General features: G+C 42.9%; 2 protein-coding genes across 6 annotated transcripts in view; both read right to left on the reverse strand.

The window, feature by feature from the left end:
• Positions 1-898: 898 nt before the first annotated feature.
• LOC139023575 (steroidogenic acute regulatory protein, mitochondrial-like) lies at positions 899-2176 on the reverse strand. The gene is made up of 2 exons (XM_070436979.1): positions 1430-2176; positions 899-1268 (listed from the first exon to the last, which is right to left on the reverse strand). The coding sequence occupies exons 1-2, from the start codon at positions 1518-1520 to the stop codon at positions 1069-1071; spliced, it is 291 nt and encodes a 96-aa protein (XP_070293080.1). The 5' UTR covers positions 1521-2176; the 3' UTR covers positions 899-1068.
• Positions 2177-5683: 3507 nt separating this feature from the next.
• Positions 5684-17183, reverse strand: part of LOC111957863 (G protein-coupled receptor kinase 5) — a 45427-nt gene continuing 33927 nt past the window's right edge. Inside the window, exons 1-14 of one of the 5 annotated variants that reach the window (XM_070436996.1) lie at positions 12187-12246; positions 11858-11984; positions 11654-11751; positions 10797-10889; positions 10520-10583; positions 10293-10433; positions 9966-10156; positions 9656-9693; positions 9440-9529; positions 9044-9252; positions 8614-8751; positions 8272-8409; positions 7960-8091; positions 5684-6419 (exon numbers count right to left, since the gene is read on the reverse strand). In XM_070436996.1, the coding sequence (XP_070293097.1) occupies positions 6336-6419; positions 7960-8091; positions 8272-8409; positions 8614-8751; positions 9044-9252; positions 9440-9529; positions 9656-9693; positions 9966-10156; positions 10293-10433; positions 10520-10583; positions 10797-10889; positions 11654-11751; positions 11858-11977 (1536 nt within the window). In that variant the 5' untranslated portion in view covers positions 11978-11984; positions 12187-12246 and the 3' untranslated portion in view covers positions 5684-6335. Of the gene's footprint in view, positions 6420-7936; positions 8092-8271; positions 8410-8613; positions 8752-9043; positions 9253-9439; positions 9530-9655; positions 9694-9965; positions 10157-10292; positions 10434-10519; positions 10584-10796; positions 10890-11653; positions 11752-11857; positions 11985-12017; positions 12047-12134; positions 12165-12186; positions 12247-17183 lie in introns of those variants that run through there. The other 4 variants (XM_070436997.1, XM_070436998.1, XM_023978910.2 and 1 more) reach the window with 4 other exon arrangements.

A 17183-nucleotide genomic window follows, 5' to 3' on the forward strand; every position in this document is an offset into this window, starting at 1 on the left:
GGTGGGATTATGGTGTGGGCAGACWTAAGCTACGGACAATGAACACGATTGTATTTTATTGATGGCAATTTGAATGCACAGAGATACCGTGAGATCTTGAGGCCCATTGTCGTGCCATTCATCCYCCGCCATCGCCTCATGTTTCAGCATGATAATGCACAGCCCCATGTCGCAACGATCTATACACAATTCCTGGAAGCTGAAAATGTCCCACAGACTTGTCACCCATTGAGCAAGTTTGGGATGCTCTGGATCGACGTGTAAGACAGCATGTTCCAGTTCCTGACAATATCCATTAACTTCGCACAGCCATTGAAGAAGAGTGAGATAACATTCCACAGGCCACAATCAACAGCCTGATCAATTCTATYCGAAGCAGATGTGTCGCACTGAATGAGGTAAATGGTGGTCACTGACTGTTTTTTTGATCCACGACCCTACTTTTTTTAAGTATCTGTGACCAACAGAAGCATATTTGTATTCCCAGACATGTGAAATCCATCGATTGGGACCTAATGAATTTATTTCAATTGACTGATTTCCTTCTACTGTAACTCGTTGCGTTTCTATTTTTGTTCAGTATATTCATTTCTTCAATGAGAGAATGCACATTTGGACTCTTACATTGAACAAAACAACCCAAAGTATGAGACGACTTCTAGTCAAATGCAATCAATTTCTCTTTTTGTATTGTGTATTGTTGTTTCCATTAAGCAGACACTTTTAATCCAAAGCGATTTACAGTGTAGTGCGTGCCTTGTTAATAAAAATGGTTGAAAAATGTTGATTGTCTCATCTTGACCTCTTTGACATTGGGGTTCCAGTCTCCCATCTGCTCCATGTTGCCCACCAGCTCCTCATAAAGGTTATCAGAGCGCTGGTCAAACAGCACCTCCAGCTTAAACACCTTCCCCACATCAGGTAACACCTTACTCAGCACCTTGTCTCCATTTGCCTGGGATCATGGGACCATAGAATTACAACTCATAGATCTGACATTTGCAAGAATTTAAACAACAACCTTGCTATTGAATTTCAAAAGAGATATATACTGTAGGTCTGTAATTGCTACAATGAAAAGGTGAAGAAGGGAGTCAGTGTGCCAGCTGTCTTTGCGTACGCAATCTCTATACTTACAGCAGTGATCTCAGTGGTCCATCCGTCCTGATTGCTGAGGATGCTGATAGACTTCTGCAGCGCCTCCTCCCCCTGCTTCACGTACGACACCTCTGCCTCATTAAAGCCCTGCTCCTCCTCGATCTGCGAGCCTGGAGCACAGCAACACAGAGAAATAACCTTATCACTAGAGTTAGACTACAAAAAAACATTCCATTTGGGTGGACCATAGACCCTATTAGGGTATATGTGAATGAGAGAAAGAAAACCAGGTAAGAAGTGTGTTTTGAGTGAGTGGACGGTGAGGACTGACTGGATTGTGAGCTCCTGCGGCGGACATGGCTGATCCAGTTGCAAGGGTCAGGGCCTGCTAGCATGTTCAACTCATGGTGAATGGCCACCATTGCATTCTTCCTCAAACCTGGGACAGGGAGAATAGGAGAAAGAGAAGACAGCTGAACGTCTATTATTGTTATACCAAATCATTCCATACATTCTTTGTAAAACAACAACAGAAAATACAGTTTTAGAACACACTATGAACACAGGGCCACTGGACCGTGTAACACTAGCAGTCATTCACATACTCATTCACTAACCTGTCATGTTCCTCATATGTCGGTAGGAGATGCCAGCGCACAGTTTGAAAGTTGCAGGCAACATTTTCTGTCAAATTTGTGTAGTTTTGTTTCTGAGTGAAATGGAGAATGCTAAAATATAAAATATATAACACAGAAGACCTGTGTAGARTGTCGTTTTTGTTCTAGGTGTTTTAAAGAGAAAAATAGAGAATAATAAAAACAGAGAGGACCAGCATGATTGGGTTGTCGAGGGGAGTTGTTTCTGTCTGTGGGAGTTGCCGTATGTTTCTCTATAMAAGCTCAGAGCAAGGCCATGATGCTGTCACCTCGGAGATAAACACGCACATCATCCCACCATTCTAACAACACTGTGGTCAAGGATACCTCTCGGACACGCTGAGCATGTCTCCAGGCTCCAATAAACATTATGTCAGATAACGTCCAGTTCTCAGGCCCACTGCACTAAGTATCTTCTCCGGGTCCAGAACGATGGGTTGGGCCGGAGCCAGAACACACGTGGGTAAAGCGGCCGTTTGAAAATGTGTCATTGGCTTTGATACTCTGACTGGTTAGAGACGATCCAAATCAAATCAAATCAATCGCTGATGACTTTGTCTTGTACAATGCTCCTCGTGCCCCTCGTCACCACAAACGACTTCAATGACGGCAGACTCAGACTAAAATACATAGTGAACGACTGAGCAGCGGAAGAATTTTGTGTGAGTTGTAAGGCTAACTCCCAAGGTCCCTCACAGCCAAATCACAGGAATGTATTAAATAAACAATGTTTACTGAATGTTTGCTGGACAGAATATTCTGCCTCCAAACTGTGTTGAAATCACCTATATTGTCAGTATGATCCTATCTTCAACAATATGACCCAAGCAGAGAGTGGTGCTCTGAAACTGGACATCAGTGGAGGCTGGTGGGAGGAGCTATAGGAGGACAGGCTCATTGTAATGGCTGGAARGGAATAAATGGAATGGAGGCGAACTTGGTTTCCATGTGTTTGATACTGTTCCGTTATTCCATTCCAGCCATTACAATGAGCCCATCCTCCTATAMCTCCTTCCACTAGCCTCCTCTGCTAGACATCCTCAGCTTTGTAGAAGGTGACTCTATCCACATACAGTATATCGTATCTAGGATCAGACTGCACCATCCCAATTCTCACTGTCACCAGTAGGTGGTTACTGGTTAATTGCAATTTTGATTTTTGGGAACAATTAATTACATGTTACTGGAAACTAATTGTTGAAATGTGTTGGGAAATTGTTATTTTAAACCTGATATAGAGTTACTGTGTATAGCCAAGTACTTACAATCTGATTACCTATATTAAGTAAGTTATAAGTATATGTCCCACTCTGATTGGGAACCAATTCAGGCCACTATAGACCTACATATACCTAGACATACCAAAACCACTAGACATACAAAAAAACATAGACAATACAAAACAAGCATACCCACCCTAGTCACACCCTGACCTAACCAAAATAATAAAGAAAACATAGATAACTAAGGTCAGGGCGTGACAGTATAGGCCTAAGTCCACACCAAAGCAAGCTCTTTAACGGAAGGTCACAATGCTGGAGTTGATGACTTAGTTTTAACCCAAAGTTACATAGAAGTGGCCCCAACTACATTCTCTGCAATATTGTAAAAGAATATCATTACATTTAGACAGTCCTATTGCCTAAACATTTCCATATATTTCCATTGTACATGGTCTGACACTGATGGGATGATTTAGAATTTCATGCAGTAGTATTTACTGATTGCCGGAAACAGTGAACACAATTGCACACATTTCTCTTCTGACGAAAACAATGTGTTAATATTCTGTGAACAAAACACTTAAGTGAATTTTGTATTCACTGATGACATTTTGTATTTGATGTTTTACAAAAGGTGGTTTAAGAAATGCAAGTCCGGTACTAAGGCAAAAAATGTATCTGTAAATATACAGTATTTGAGCATTTGATCATTGCTGTTCGGCTATAGATACCTTTCAAAACATATCCCAACATTTCTTGTACGCGATAAAGAAAAACTGTAATGAATGTTCATGAAATCACATTTATAGTTGTTGATGAACAGAGAAGGAATTGTGTCTGCTTTTGAATTTATATAATCTGGGCCTATGAAACCGGACAATAAATGAATCATAGTATCAACTACTGTAATGAATCGTAGTATCAACTAATGAATCATAGTATCAACTAATGAATCATAGTATCAACTACTGTAATGAATCATAGTATCAACTAATGAATCATAGTATCAACTACTGTAATGAATCATAGTATCAACTAATGAATCATAGTATCAACTAATGAATCATAGTATCAACTACTGTAATGAATTATGGTATCAACTAATTAATCATTGTATCAACTAATCTTGTGGAAATGTTGTAAGAAACTGATGAATCTTGTATCCATACATCCATCCATATGAGAAAACCCTGACTGTTGTATTTGCTACACAGACAGACAGACAGACAGACAGACAGACAGACAGAGACAGACAGAGACAGACAGAGACAGACAGAGACAGACAGAGAGACAGACAGACAGACAGACACAAATGGTAGAGAGGTGCTCACGCCAGCACGGAGCTGATTTATTAGGAACTGCAGGACACAGTTGGTTTGGCTTTAAAAAGTCTACACTCAGCACTCTAATGTACAACAATAGCAGGAGATCATCCCACTTTCTTTTCAATCCTCCTTTCACTTCCTTCTTATCCTCCCTCTCCTCACTTCCTACCCTCCACCACTAGCCAAGTACAGTGTGTGTGTAATAATAATAACAATAATAATATTGAAGGGCTTATATTTGTCCTATTTCACACATATATTAATACGCATGTGTGAATTGGAAATGTGTTTTTGTTGCATATCCCAACTCCCCCTGAGACACCCTCGGAGAGTGGGGTCACGGCCAGGGWCAAAAAAGGCTAGCGACCTTTCGGTTACTGGCCCAACGCTCTAACCGATAGGCTACCTGCCACCCCCGTGTGTGGGTGAATCATAAAGGAACAGATCACGAGACTAAAAAACTTGTAAAACATTTCTGTGCGCGTCGTCTGGGAGAACAGGCTAACAAGGAGGCACTTCTGATTTTAAATTTGTGAAATTATTTCGGAATAATGTGTTAGGACACTTGTTTAATGTAATTAACTATTTATTGTCCAGTAAAATTAACATATATCAAATTCTAAAACCAAAGCTGTTCTTCCCTTTTGTTTYGGCGTGTTGGAAGGATTGCCTTAGTGTGGTCCCTTCACCAAGGACACTACCAGAGCCAAGGCATCTCACTAGTTTAACATGGCGTCCTCTCTTTGTCTCCTTTCCTTCATCTGAACTGGACTGGTTAAAGCTTATTCCCTGTAAGCATAGGCCATATTTCTGCCAGGAATCCTAACCTTTCCTTTATGATCAGTGCAGACGAAGGAAAGGAGATGAGAGAAATGCCTCCATTGAAACGATTGAGATACACCCATGGTCATGATGGCAACACAAACAGAAAACAGCACCAGCTCATTGTATATGACAAAGGTTATATCACAGTAATATTTCTTTAATGTCAGCGGTAAAACAACATATTTACTGTTAAAACATCTTAATTGGTGTATAAATGGTTCACTACTGGTTTGAAAAGACACCTCATTTTGCTCAAGGTCAACAGGATGCCTGTGGTGGGATATTAGCATGAGGGCTATGCAGGTATGAGGATACTACACCTGTCTGGTTTCACACACTTGTTCATGGTGTGAAAACACACTTGTTCATGGTGTGAAAACACACTTGTTCATGGTGTGAAAACACACTTGTTTGATTGTTACTTAGGTGTAACATAGCTGCAGATTCAATTAGTGATTGAATAAAGACCAAGCCATCTTCCTTCCTCCTCCAAAATCAATATGGCAACAATGACAGGCACACAACTGAACTATGTCTTTGGCCTGAGGGTATACAAGGCAATATGCACATTGTTTCTTGAGGTTGGTGATGTTGTTGGTTGCATGCATGTTTATAAGTGATTAGAGTAGTGGGAAAGAAATGAGAAAGAAGGAGTGAGAGAGAGTGAGAGTGAGATGAGAGTGAGAGTGAGAGTGAGAGTGAGAGAGAGAGAGAGAGAGAGAGAGAGAGAGAGAGAGAGAGAGAGAGAGAGAGAAATAGATGAACAAATACAGAGTGCATTTGAGTGTGAATTAGTATTTATGCAAGGAATAAAAAAAGCTACAACATTTCAACAAAGACCCCATCTTGTATTCCCTGTGGTGGTCTTTCTTAGACAGTGGATCCCCTGAATTAGATCCTTTTTTTCTTATTCATCAACAACCTCAGTGGCTCTTCTCTACTCCAGCAATCATGAGGGTAAGTGAGATGTCTGAGCATCGTTCTCAAAATGTCTTTGCATCATAGAACGTCCCTCTAGTCATTTCCCATGGGTCGGTCTCTCAGGCCCCGGGTCATGGTCAGCATTTCCCCTAGGCTGACCGTGGGCGTGGGAGGGGTGCCTCCGGATGACTGACAGCTGGTCAGGCCGGGTGTAAACCAACCAGCAGGGAGGAGATCCTACAGGCTCCTCCTCTGTCTGTGTGTGGCGCCACACAGGGCCCTGGCCACTAGGGGGCAGAGTTTGACATGGAGTCCACCGAGTTCACACTGCAGGAAGACAAGCGGCTGTTGGCAATGGACACCTCGGGGTGCTGGAGGGAGAGAGAGACAAGAAGGGCCTTCTACGCCATCAAAAGGAACATAAAATTTGACACACCAATTAGGATCTGTCTAAAAATACTTGAATCAGTTATACAACCAACCAAGAATTCACAAAATGGGACAAACACCAAATTGAGACTGCATGCAGAAATCTGCAAAAATATCCTCTGTGTACAACATAAAACACCAAATAATGCATGCAGAACAGAATTAGGCTGATACCCACTAATTATCAAAATCCAGAAAATGGACGTCAAATTCTACAACCTCCTAAAAGGAAGCGATTCCCAAACCTTCCATAACAAAGCCATCACCTACAGAGAGATGAACCTGGAGAAGAGTCCCTTAAGCATGTTGGTCCTGGGGCTCTGTTCACAAACACAAACAGACCCCACAGAGCCCCAGGACAACAACACAATTAGACCCAACCAAATCATGAGAAAACAAAAAGATAATTCTTTCCAATGTGTCAAGTAATTAACAAAAAAAACTGAGCAAACTAGAATGCTATTTGGCACTAAACAGAGAGTACATAGTGGCAGAATTCCTGACCACTGTGACTGACACAAAATTAAGGAAAGCTTTGACTATGTACAGACTCAGTGAGCATAGTCTTGCTATTGAAAACGGCCGCCGTAGGCAGACCTGGCTCTCAAGAGAAGACAGTCTATGTGCACACTGCCTACAAAATAAGGTGGGAACTGAGCTGCACTTCCTAATCTCCTGCCAAATGTATGACCCTACTAGAGACTCATATTTCCCTCAGATTACACAGACCCACAAAGAATTTTAAAACAAATCKAATTTTGATAAACTCCCATATCTATTGGGTGAAATACCACAGTGTGCAATCACAGCAGCAAGATTTGTGACCTGTTGCCACATGAAAAAAGCAACCAGTGAAGAACAAACGCCATTGTAAATACAACCCATATTTACTACGCGAAAGAGAGAGGGGAGCGAGAAGAGAAGGGGGAGCGAGAGAGAGGGGAGCGAGAGAGAGAGGGAGTGAGAAGAGAGAGAGGGGAGTGAAAAAGAGAGAGGGGGGAGCGAGAGGAGAAGAGGGGGAGTGAGAAGAGAGGGGGGAGCGAGAGAGAGAGAGGGGGAGTGAGAAAGAGAGAGGAGGGAAGCGAGAGAGAGAGGGGGAGCGAGAGAGTGAGAGAGAGGTGGAGCGAGAGAGTGGGAGTGAGAGAGGGGAGTGAGAGAGCGAGAGAGGGGGGGGAGCGAGAGAGAGCGAGAGGAGACGGGGGGAGTGAGAGAGAGGGGAGCGAGCGAAAAGAGAAGAGTCTGTGCAAGTGGGAACAGTGGTGTGTGGATGTACTGTGCTAGTGGGAACAGTGTGTGTGGATGTAACTGTGCAGTGGGAACAGTGTGTGTGGATGTAACTGTGCAGTGGGAACAGTGTGTGTGCATGTAACTGTGCAGTGGGAACAGTGTGTGTGGATGTAACTGTGCAGTGGGAACAGTGTGAGACTGAGAGTATTGGTATATGTGTGTAAGTATGTACCGATCCTGTGTGTGTGCCCTCACATGTCTCCTGAAGATCCTGTCCAGCAGGCTGCGTCGGGGAGGCTCGGGGGGGGTGTTCCAGTCCAGATCTGGGGGTCTGGTCCCCTGGGYCCCAAACACGTTCAGATCACTGAAACACTCTGTATCTATCATCTATACAGAGGGAGAGAGAATGAGGGGGGAGAGCGGTTCAGTATATTAGAGTTGGTGTAAGGACAGTATATGACTGCCACTGACTGTCAAAACAACCAATAATTCAGTCTTTCAGGTTACGTTGCAGACTACCTCTGAGAAGAAACCAGAGGAGAGGGACAGATGTCTCAGTTCACCCACCTCGTGTTGCCATGGGATGGACACGCAGCCTGTAGAGAATTTGAAGTAGAAGTCGTTGTCGGTTTGGTCCAGATTTACTCCCTTGACTGTAGAGAACTGCTCAATGTCCAACACATCCTTACAGTACACCGCCCGGGGCTGATAGAGAGAAGAGAGGAATGGAGGAAGAGAGGGAGGGAGAAGTAGAGGTAATCAACCCTGTTCCAATTCACATATTCATCCAGTCATGAATGTAACTGATTGAAACAGTTGGTTGGTTATATATTGAACACTTCCTGGTRTTGTGTTTCTACTGCTGAAGCAAGACCAGAGATACAATCCTCCTCCTCCTCTTCTACTTACGTCCGGTACGAAAGAGGGCTCCTGGATGCCTGCCTCCAGCCTTTTAAAGTTGATGTTCCTGAAGAAACAGTGAGCCTTCACCCCTGCTGACCCCTCTGCTGTACAGCCCAGTCTCTGCTTAGGATCTTTGGTCAACAGCTGGAGAGAGAGAGACAAGTAGAAACGATGATGCAATGTACAGTCGCTTATTTTAAAATATAATGAGATCGGCTACTCAGGGTGATTACCCAATATAGTCTGAGGTTCCTGACGACACACTAACTAGGCCTCCGTCTGAGCCTGGAATACCTAACTAGGCCTCCGTCTGAGGTTCCTGACGACACACTAACTAGGCCTCCGTCTGAGGTTTCTGACGACACACTAACTAGGCCTCCGTCTGAGGTTCCTGACGGCTTTAGTCTTATCAATCAATCAATCAATGGACTCTCACCACCCTACAGATGGCCTTGGTGTCTTCTGTAAACTTGTCGCTGTACTCCTCCTCTTCCTCTTGCACCCTCTTCTCCACCTCCTCCCGCTTCACTCGTTCTTTGCGTGCGCGGAAGGGTGAGCGTCCAGCGGTCATCTCGTAGATGAGACATCCCAGCCCCCACCAGTCTGGACTCATCCCATAGCGCTCGTTGTTGATCACCTCCGGAGCTACACACACAGCACAGTACAACACCAGATTGTCCCAATGCCATGTTCTCATCATGCAGGTTTGATGATATCTTCTTTGTATGGTAAAAGGTTTAAATTGATAATGTATTACTATAATGTAAGGTTTTTGTTCAATGATTTTATAGATGTATTATAATGCTGGTAATAGCATATGGAGGTGTCTCACCCATGTAACCTACTGTTCCCACTCTGCCTCGTATGGGGTCCCCTTCAGCCACTTTGATGGCCAGGCCCAGATCTGAGATCCGGATGTGTCCTACAGCATAGGGGAAGAGGTCAGGGGTCAAAGATCAGTCATATTTAGCAGATAGCCTCTCTGAGTTGAGACAWTATCCCAGTAGTTACTGTATGCTATTGTACAGTAGGAAGAAGGTTAACTCACCATTATCATCTAATAGAATATTCTCTGGTTTTAAATCCCTGAGAAAAAGTTCAAAAACCACAGTTAGTTTGGTGCATTTGACATTGGGACTAAACCCAATACATCATGTGTTGATATCACGTGATCTCTGGAGACATTGGTATAGCGAATGACAATCAGAAGAACAGACAGTTCATTAGGGTATAGGTGGAAGTAGATAGAAATGGGTTGCCCCCAACTGATCTGAAATATCTTGCAATCTGAAACTAGATCTGTGTTTAAAGGCCCCTTCTATTCTGTGAGTGTAGGTGCTATGATAAAAAGCTGTCACCTGTAAACGATGGATTCCTGGTGTAGGTGGTCCAGGCCGCAGCAGATCTGGGCAGCATAGAACTGGACCCTGTCCTTCTCAAAGCCTGGAGTCCCCATGCTGTAGATGTGGAACTTCAGATCTCCTCCATTCATTAAGGTCAACACCAGACACAGAGCATCTTTGGTCTCATAGGCATACGCTAAACTCACCTAGAGAGAGGGGCCAAGACACAGGGGCAGAGATTAGAGATCAGACAGAGAGACACAGAGAGAGAGCGGGAGAATAAAGTAAAAGAAGTGTGTATTGTGTATGGTCATTTATTCTAATAAATAACAGGAGACTCACAACAAATCTGCTGTTGACCTTCTCTAGTATTTGTTTCTCATTGAGGGCCATGGACTCTCCTTTCCTCTTCTTAATCCTCTTCTTCTCTAACTTCTTGCAGGCATACATCTTCCCTGTGGCTCGCACCTGGCACGCACACACCTGATAGAACACAGTATTATACCATGGGCCAGTTTATCTCACAATCACAATCTTCTAATAATTCTAAGAGGAAATATTTGACTCACCTCTCCGAATCCACCCTTCCCCAGTACTCTGTACTGTCGAAACGTATCCTTGGCTATTGGCTGCCTGAAAACACACATCAGCCATTAATGTACAGCTGAATAATAGTACACCGTACATCATGGAACATAATAATACTAGCCTGGGTGCAAGGCTGATCCTGCTTTAGCCAACTGTTTTATGGAGAAAGTACCAGGCTGATAGTGAACACCATTCAAATAATCTCTAAAAACATCAGACATTTATTTGATTTTGTAGGAGTTTTTAGGTAGCACTCACCTCTCCAGCATCTTCCACTGTAGGAAACGGTCAAAGTACATGCTGTTCTGGTAGTCCGAGAAGGGAGCTCCTCTCAGGTAGTGATGGAGAGCTCTGAGAGCACAGACAACAAGAGGTTACTGGTTAAAGCCCTGAGACAACACACAGCTGCAGTTACAGTTAACAAGGGGCTCAGCTGGTGGTCCCTCCAGGGTGTCAGTGCTTCAGCCAACCTCTCTCTGTGGTTCTTCATTGTCAAACATTACCTTGTCCCCAGGCTCTTACACAACTGCATATACAGTGCTATGAAAAAGTATTTGTCCCCTTCCTAATTTTCTCTACTTTTGTATATTTTTGATACTGAATGTCAGATCTTCAACCAAGATATAATATTAGATAAAGGGAACCTGAGTGAACAAATAACAAAAAAAGTGTGTGTGTGTGTGTGTGTGTGGGGGGTCCCGTGTGGCTCAGTTGGTAGAGCATGGCGCTTGCAACGCCAGGGTTGTGGGTTCATTCCCCACGGGGGGACCAGGATGAATATGTATGAACTTTCCAATTTGTAAGTCGCTCTGGATAAGAGCGTCTGCTAAATGACTTAAATGTAAATGTAAAAATGTTAAATGGGGGGGGGTCACTTTGAGCACCTGGCCCTACCTGGTACTCCAACCACTCAATTCTCCCACTGTTACCAAGTGGGTTAAACAAAGCCTCTTTAGAAGCTGCGTTATGCCAGCAGCAAATTGTATGGCTTGATAGAAGACTTGGATACAGCATAACGAGTATGGGACCAGGTTAGGGATGAGCTAGGAACAAGCTGTTTCTTAATAAGGTCATAGTTGACGAGAAGTAATGCGAACAAAGGAAGATTCCCTTACTTCCGACAGTCACTGAAGATCTCCTTGCAGGGGTGGAGCTCCAGGTTCTCTCTACACTGCTCAGCAAGGCTCTCTGCTGCCTCCACACACTCGGACGACTACACACACACGCAAGAGCACACACAAGCACCCACACACAAACAAGTTATATTTCTCTAACAGCTGTACATCTACATTCACCAATCCTCCTTTAGACTGACAAACCTGTTTAGACAGGAACTTCCCAATAATCTGATCTCCTCTGCTTTTCCGTTTCTCATCAGGCACCAGCTCATAGTCATTCCTAAGAACACAACATCCCATTATTAAACACTGACAGTACATATCAGACCTGGCTCACATAACATCGCCATATTAATAACACCTGACAGTACATATCAGACCTGGTTCAACACAACATCCCATATTAACACTGACAGCACATATTCAGACCTAGCTCAACACAATCCCATTAATTAAACACTGACAGTACATATCAGACCTGGCTCAACACAACCATCCATTATTAATATACTGACAGTAACATATCAGACCTGGCTCAACACAACATCCCATTATTAAACACTGACAGTAGCATATCAGACCTGGTTCACACATAAATCCATTATTAAACACTGAAGTACATATCAGACCTGGTTAACACAACATCCCATTGATTAAAAACTGACAGTACAATCAGACCTGGTTCAAACAAACATCCCATTATTAAACACTGACAGTCATATCAGACCTGGCTCACACAACATCCATTATTAACACATTGACAGTAGATATCAAGACCTGGTTCAAGTCACAACATCCATTATTATACACCTGACAGTACATAACAGACCTGGTTCAAACACAGACATCCCATTATTAAACCTGGGACAGTACAATATCAGACCTGGTTCAACTCACAACATCCCATTATTAAACACTGACAGTACATATCAGACCTGGTCTCAACACAAACATCCCATTATTAACACGACAGTGACATCTCAATTTGTAAGTCGCTCTGGATAAGAGCGTCTGCTAATGACTTAAATTGAAATGTAAATATCAGACCTGGCTCAACACACATCCCATTATTAAACACTGACAGTACATATCAGACTGGTTACCAACATCCCATTATTATACACTGACAGTAATAACAGACCTGGTTCAACACAACATTCCATTATTAAACACTGATCAGTACATATCAGACCTTGTTCACCAACATCCCATTATAACACTGACAGCTAATATCAGACCTCGTCACACAACATCCCATTATTAAACACTGACAGTACATATCAGACACTGGCTCAACACAACATCGCCCATTATTAAAATAGACTGACAGTACATATCAAGACCTGGACTCAAACACATTCCATTATTAAACACTGACGTACATATCAGACCTGGCTCACAACACAACATCCCATTTATTAAATCACTGAGTACATTACTAGTAGCCTTTGGTTCAAAATAACATCCCATTATTAAAAACACTGACATCATATAGCCGGCCTCAAGCACAACAACCCATTATTAAAACACTGACAGTACGTATCAGACTGTTCAACACAACAATCCCAATATTAACATCTGACAGTACACTATGCAGACCTGTCAGCCACAACATCCCATTATTATAGCACTTGAAGTACATAACTTAGGACTGGTTTCACCACAAAATTCCCATTACGTTAAACACTGACAGTACAGTATCAAGACTGGTTCAACACAACATCCTCATTATTAAACACTGACGAGTACATTAGTCAGACCTGGTTCCAAATATGATCAGTTTTCTTTGAAATACGTCATGCACTAGCAATGTATCGCATAATGCAACCAATGGAATTGTCCCAAAAGTGCAAACCAAATCCAACTGGCATGCTGGGTAAAGTAAGCTAAGCAACTGTAGCATTTGAAAGAAAACAGTATACTATTTTGACCGAGGTCTGACTGGTACATACAATAATATTCCATAATCACGGGCAATGTATGGACTAAACCATGTTTTGAATGATAGACATTATTGTGTGGCTATCAGTGTTGTGCAAACATGCAACATGCGACTAGACAGTGTGGACTGCCTTAACTTGAAAATGATCAGTCATTATCTATACCCTTAGTAGCTCAGATATAGGAGAGGGAGAAGTGTATTGTTTGTGTAGTGACACAAGGTGAAAACTGTACTTTGTTACGAGTGCTAATTATGCATTTAATTGTTAAATGCAATTGATTTGTTTAATGTGAAGGGAGATACCTAGTCAGTGGTACTGAATGCATTCAACTGAAATGTGTCTACCGCATTTAACCCAACCCCTCTGAATCAAACATGTGCTTTGTGCACAGCACACATTCTTGATTTGATGTCTTCTAAGCCCATACGGCTGGGCACCAACGGTGGTAAAGGTGTATACAGATGGAGAAATTCAGATATGATGTCATTGTTTTAGCACTAGAAAAATAAATGAAGAGAGTTGCACACTCTATATAAATAAACTCCCAGTCATTTATTGGGTAAAACACCAGTAAATAATTGTTTTAGCACTACTCAGAGTTTCTAACCTACGGCGTGCAACATGGTTCAATGTGCCAGTAAATCAGCACAATCTACTTGTTAATTTTTTCAAATTACCGCCATCTTGGAGCTAGAATCAGGATCATGTAAACTGAGCTAATGCCCATACAAAAACGAGTAACGGAGAGCAATGTACAACACGGCGATCTGAACAAACAAGGCATTTGTAGTAAGTACATGGGGACTGCCATCTTTATGCCCCTTCGCCATTGGTGTACAACAATCAATCAATCATATATCAGCCACGAGTGTGAGAGTATTGAGTGTGGTTCAGCATTGCTAGGGCCGGAGGATAGTCTCGAGGTGAGTAGGTCAGCTGATCTGGGCATTGCTAGGGCCGGGGGATAGTCTCGAGGTGAGTAGGTCAGCTGATCTGGGCATCGGTGAAAATCCTTCACTCCCTGATCATTCTCTCCCTCCTTAATCCCCATTAAGCAAGACTCTCCACTAGCCCACCTGCCCTGAAACACACACACCTCTTTAACCCACAATCTGTTATTAACAGACACTCTCTATACTCCATTTGTGATCCTGCGTTGCCTGGCAACCACATAGTCAACACGGCAGGATTCCATGAGGTCCTGGAGTGTCACAGTGTGTCAGACCAGCATCACCAGCTACAGCACGACCAACACAACAAACACCGACAACACCAACACACACACACTAACACACACACACAACTACACCAACACACATACAACAACGACACACACACAACACCACGTTCTAGCAGTTCTCTCCTGCCCAGGTGCTGGCCACACTCTAGAGTTGAAACTACTCTTCTGAGAACGCAGAGGAAGAAGGAAACAAAGAACGCCCGATTTAAGAAAGGAGAAGGAGGGGGGAAAAGAAGCGTGAACCACAAAAAAGGGGTAAATGACGAGAAGAAGAGAGGGCGGTGGGAACATACGAGAATGAGAGAAGAATCAGACCACAGATGCACTAGTTAAAGAAAGGCGGAAGAGGGAATCAGAGATGAGAGGAAAAGCCAGAGAGAGAGAGAAACAGAAGCATAGAAACACAGAGAGAAGAAACACTGCAGAACGAAGATAAACAGACCATGAAAAAAGAGGTGAGAATCAGAGAGAGAAACAGAGCCATAGAAAGAAAGAGAGAAAGAGAAACAGAGGAGAGAAACAGAGCATGGAAAGAAAAAGAGAAAGGAAACAGAGGGGAAACAGAGCCATAGAAAGAAAGAAGAGAGAAAGAGAAACAGAGAGAGAAATAGAGCCATAGAAAGAAAGAGAGAAGAGAAACAGAGAGAGAAAGAAAGAGAGAGGGAAACAGAGGGAGGGGGAAGAACAGAGAGAGAGAACAGAGCCATAGAATGGAAAAAGAGTGAGAATCAAAGAGAGAGAAACGAGAGAAAGAAACAGAGCCATGGAAACGAGCAGAGAGAGAGAAAGAGAGAGACGAGAAAACAGAGAGAGAGAGAAACAGAGCCATGAGAAACAGAGACAGAGAGAGAGAAAACAAGCCATGGAAACAGAGAGAGAGAAACAGAGCCAGGAAAGAGAGAGAAACAGAGAGACGAGAAACAGAGAACAGAGAGAAACAGAGCCATAGAAAGCTGAGAGAAAGAGACGAGCGCATAGAAAGAAGGAACAGAGAAGTAACAGAGCCATAGAAAGAAAGGAGGTGAGAAATCAGAGAGAGAAACAGGACCACTAGAAGAAAGAGAGAAGATAAACAGAGGGAGAAACAGAGCCATAGAAAGAAAGAGAGAACTGAAAACAGGAGAGAGAAAAAGAGAGAGGGAAAGAAAGAGAGAGGTACACAAAGAGAGAGATAAGAGAGAGAGAGAGAAAGAAAGAGAAAACAGAAGAGAGAGAAACGATATAGAACAAGCAGAGAAACACAGAGCCATAGAAACAGAGAGAGAAATGGAGAGGAGAGACAGAGCCATAGAAACAGAAGAGAAGAAAACAGAGAGAGAGAAACAGAGCCATAGAAACAGAGCATAGAAAGAAACAGAGAAAGAGAAACAGAGCCATAGAAACAGAGAGAAACAGAGAGAGTAACAGGGCCATAGAAAGAAAGAGAGTTGAGAATCAAAGAGAGAACAGGCCAAGAAAGAAAGAGAGAAGAGAAAAGAGAGGAAACAGAGCCATAAAGAGGAGAGGAGAAACAGGATGAAAGAAGGAGAAAGAGAAACGAAGAGAGAAAGAGATAGAAAAGAAGAGGGAAACAGAGAGGGGAAAGAAAGGAGAGAGATACCAAAGATAGAGATAAGAGAGAGGAGAGAAACAGAGAGAGGGAAACAGCTAGACATAAGGAGAAGACAGAGAGAGGAACTCAGAGAGATAAAACAACATAGATGAGAAAACAGAGCACGATGAAAACAGGGACGATAGAAGCAGAGAGAGAGGAAACAGAGAAGAGAACAGAGCCATAGAAACGAGATACAAGAAAACAGAGCTAGAAAGAAAGAGAGAGGGGAAAAAGAGAGGAGAAAAGAAGAGAACACAAGAGAGGGAAGAACAGAAGAGATAAGAGAGAAACAGAGAAGAGAGAAGGAAAGAAAGAAGCAAGAGAGAAAAGAAAGAAAACAGAGCCATAGAAAGAAACAGAAGAGAAACGTAAATGAAGCCATAGAAAGAAAGTGTGGGTGAAAGCCAGACTTTCTTGTGATTAGATCTGTTCCCTCTGACTTATGTGTGTGTGTGGTGTGATAGTGTGTGTGTGTGTAGTAGGATGTGTGGTTTGGATGTGTATGTGTGGTTTGAGGTGTGTGTGAATGTGTTGTGTGTGATGTTGTGTGTGTGTGTTGTGTGTAATAAGGGTGTAGTAAGGGTGGTTACACAAGTCTCCAAAAGCCAAGCGGGCGTCTCCGTTTCCCTTCAGCTAACCCTAGGAGTAACAATTGGGAAGTCATTTTGTGTGTTGTTGTGTGTGTGTGTGTGTTCAACGCATACATACTTTTGGCCAACAATGCAATCTAATCGCCAGCAATCACACATA

Source organism: Salvelinus sp. IW2-2015, linkage group LG33 (genome assembly GCF_002910315.2).
Source record: "Salvelinus sp. IW2-2015 linkage group LG33, ASM291031v2, whole genome shotgun sequence".
NCBI classification, from domain to species: domain Eukaryota; kingdom Metazoa; phylum Chordata; class Actinopteri; order Salmoniformes; family Salmonidae; genus Salvelinus; species Salvelinus sp. IW2-2015.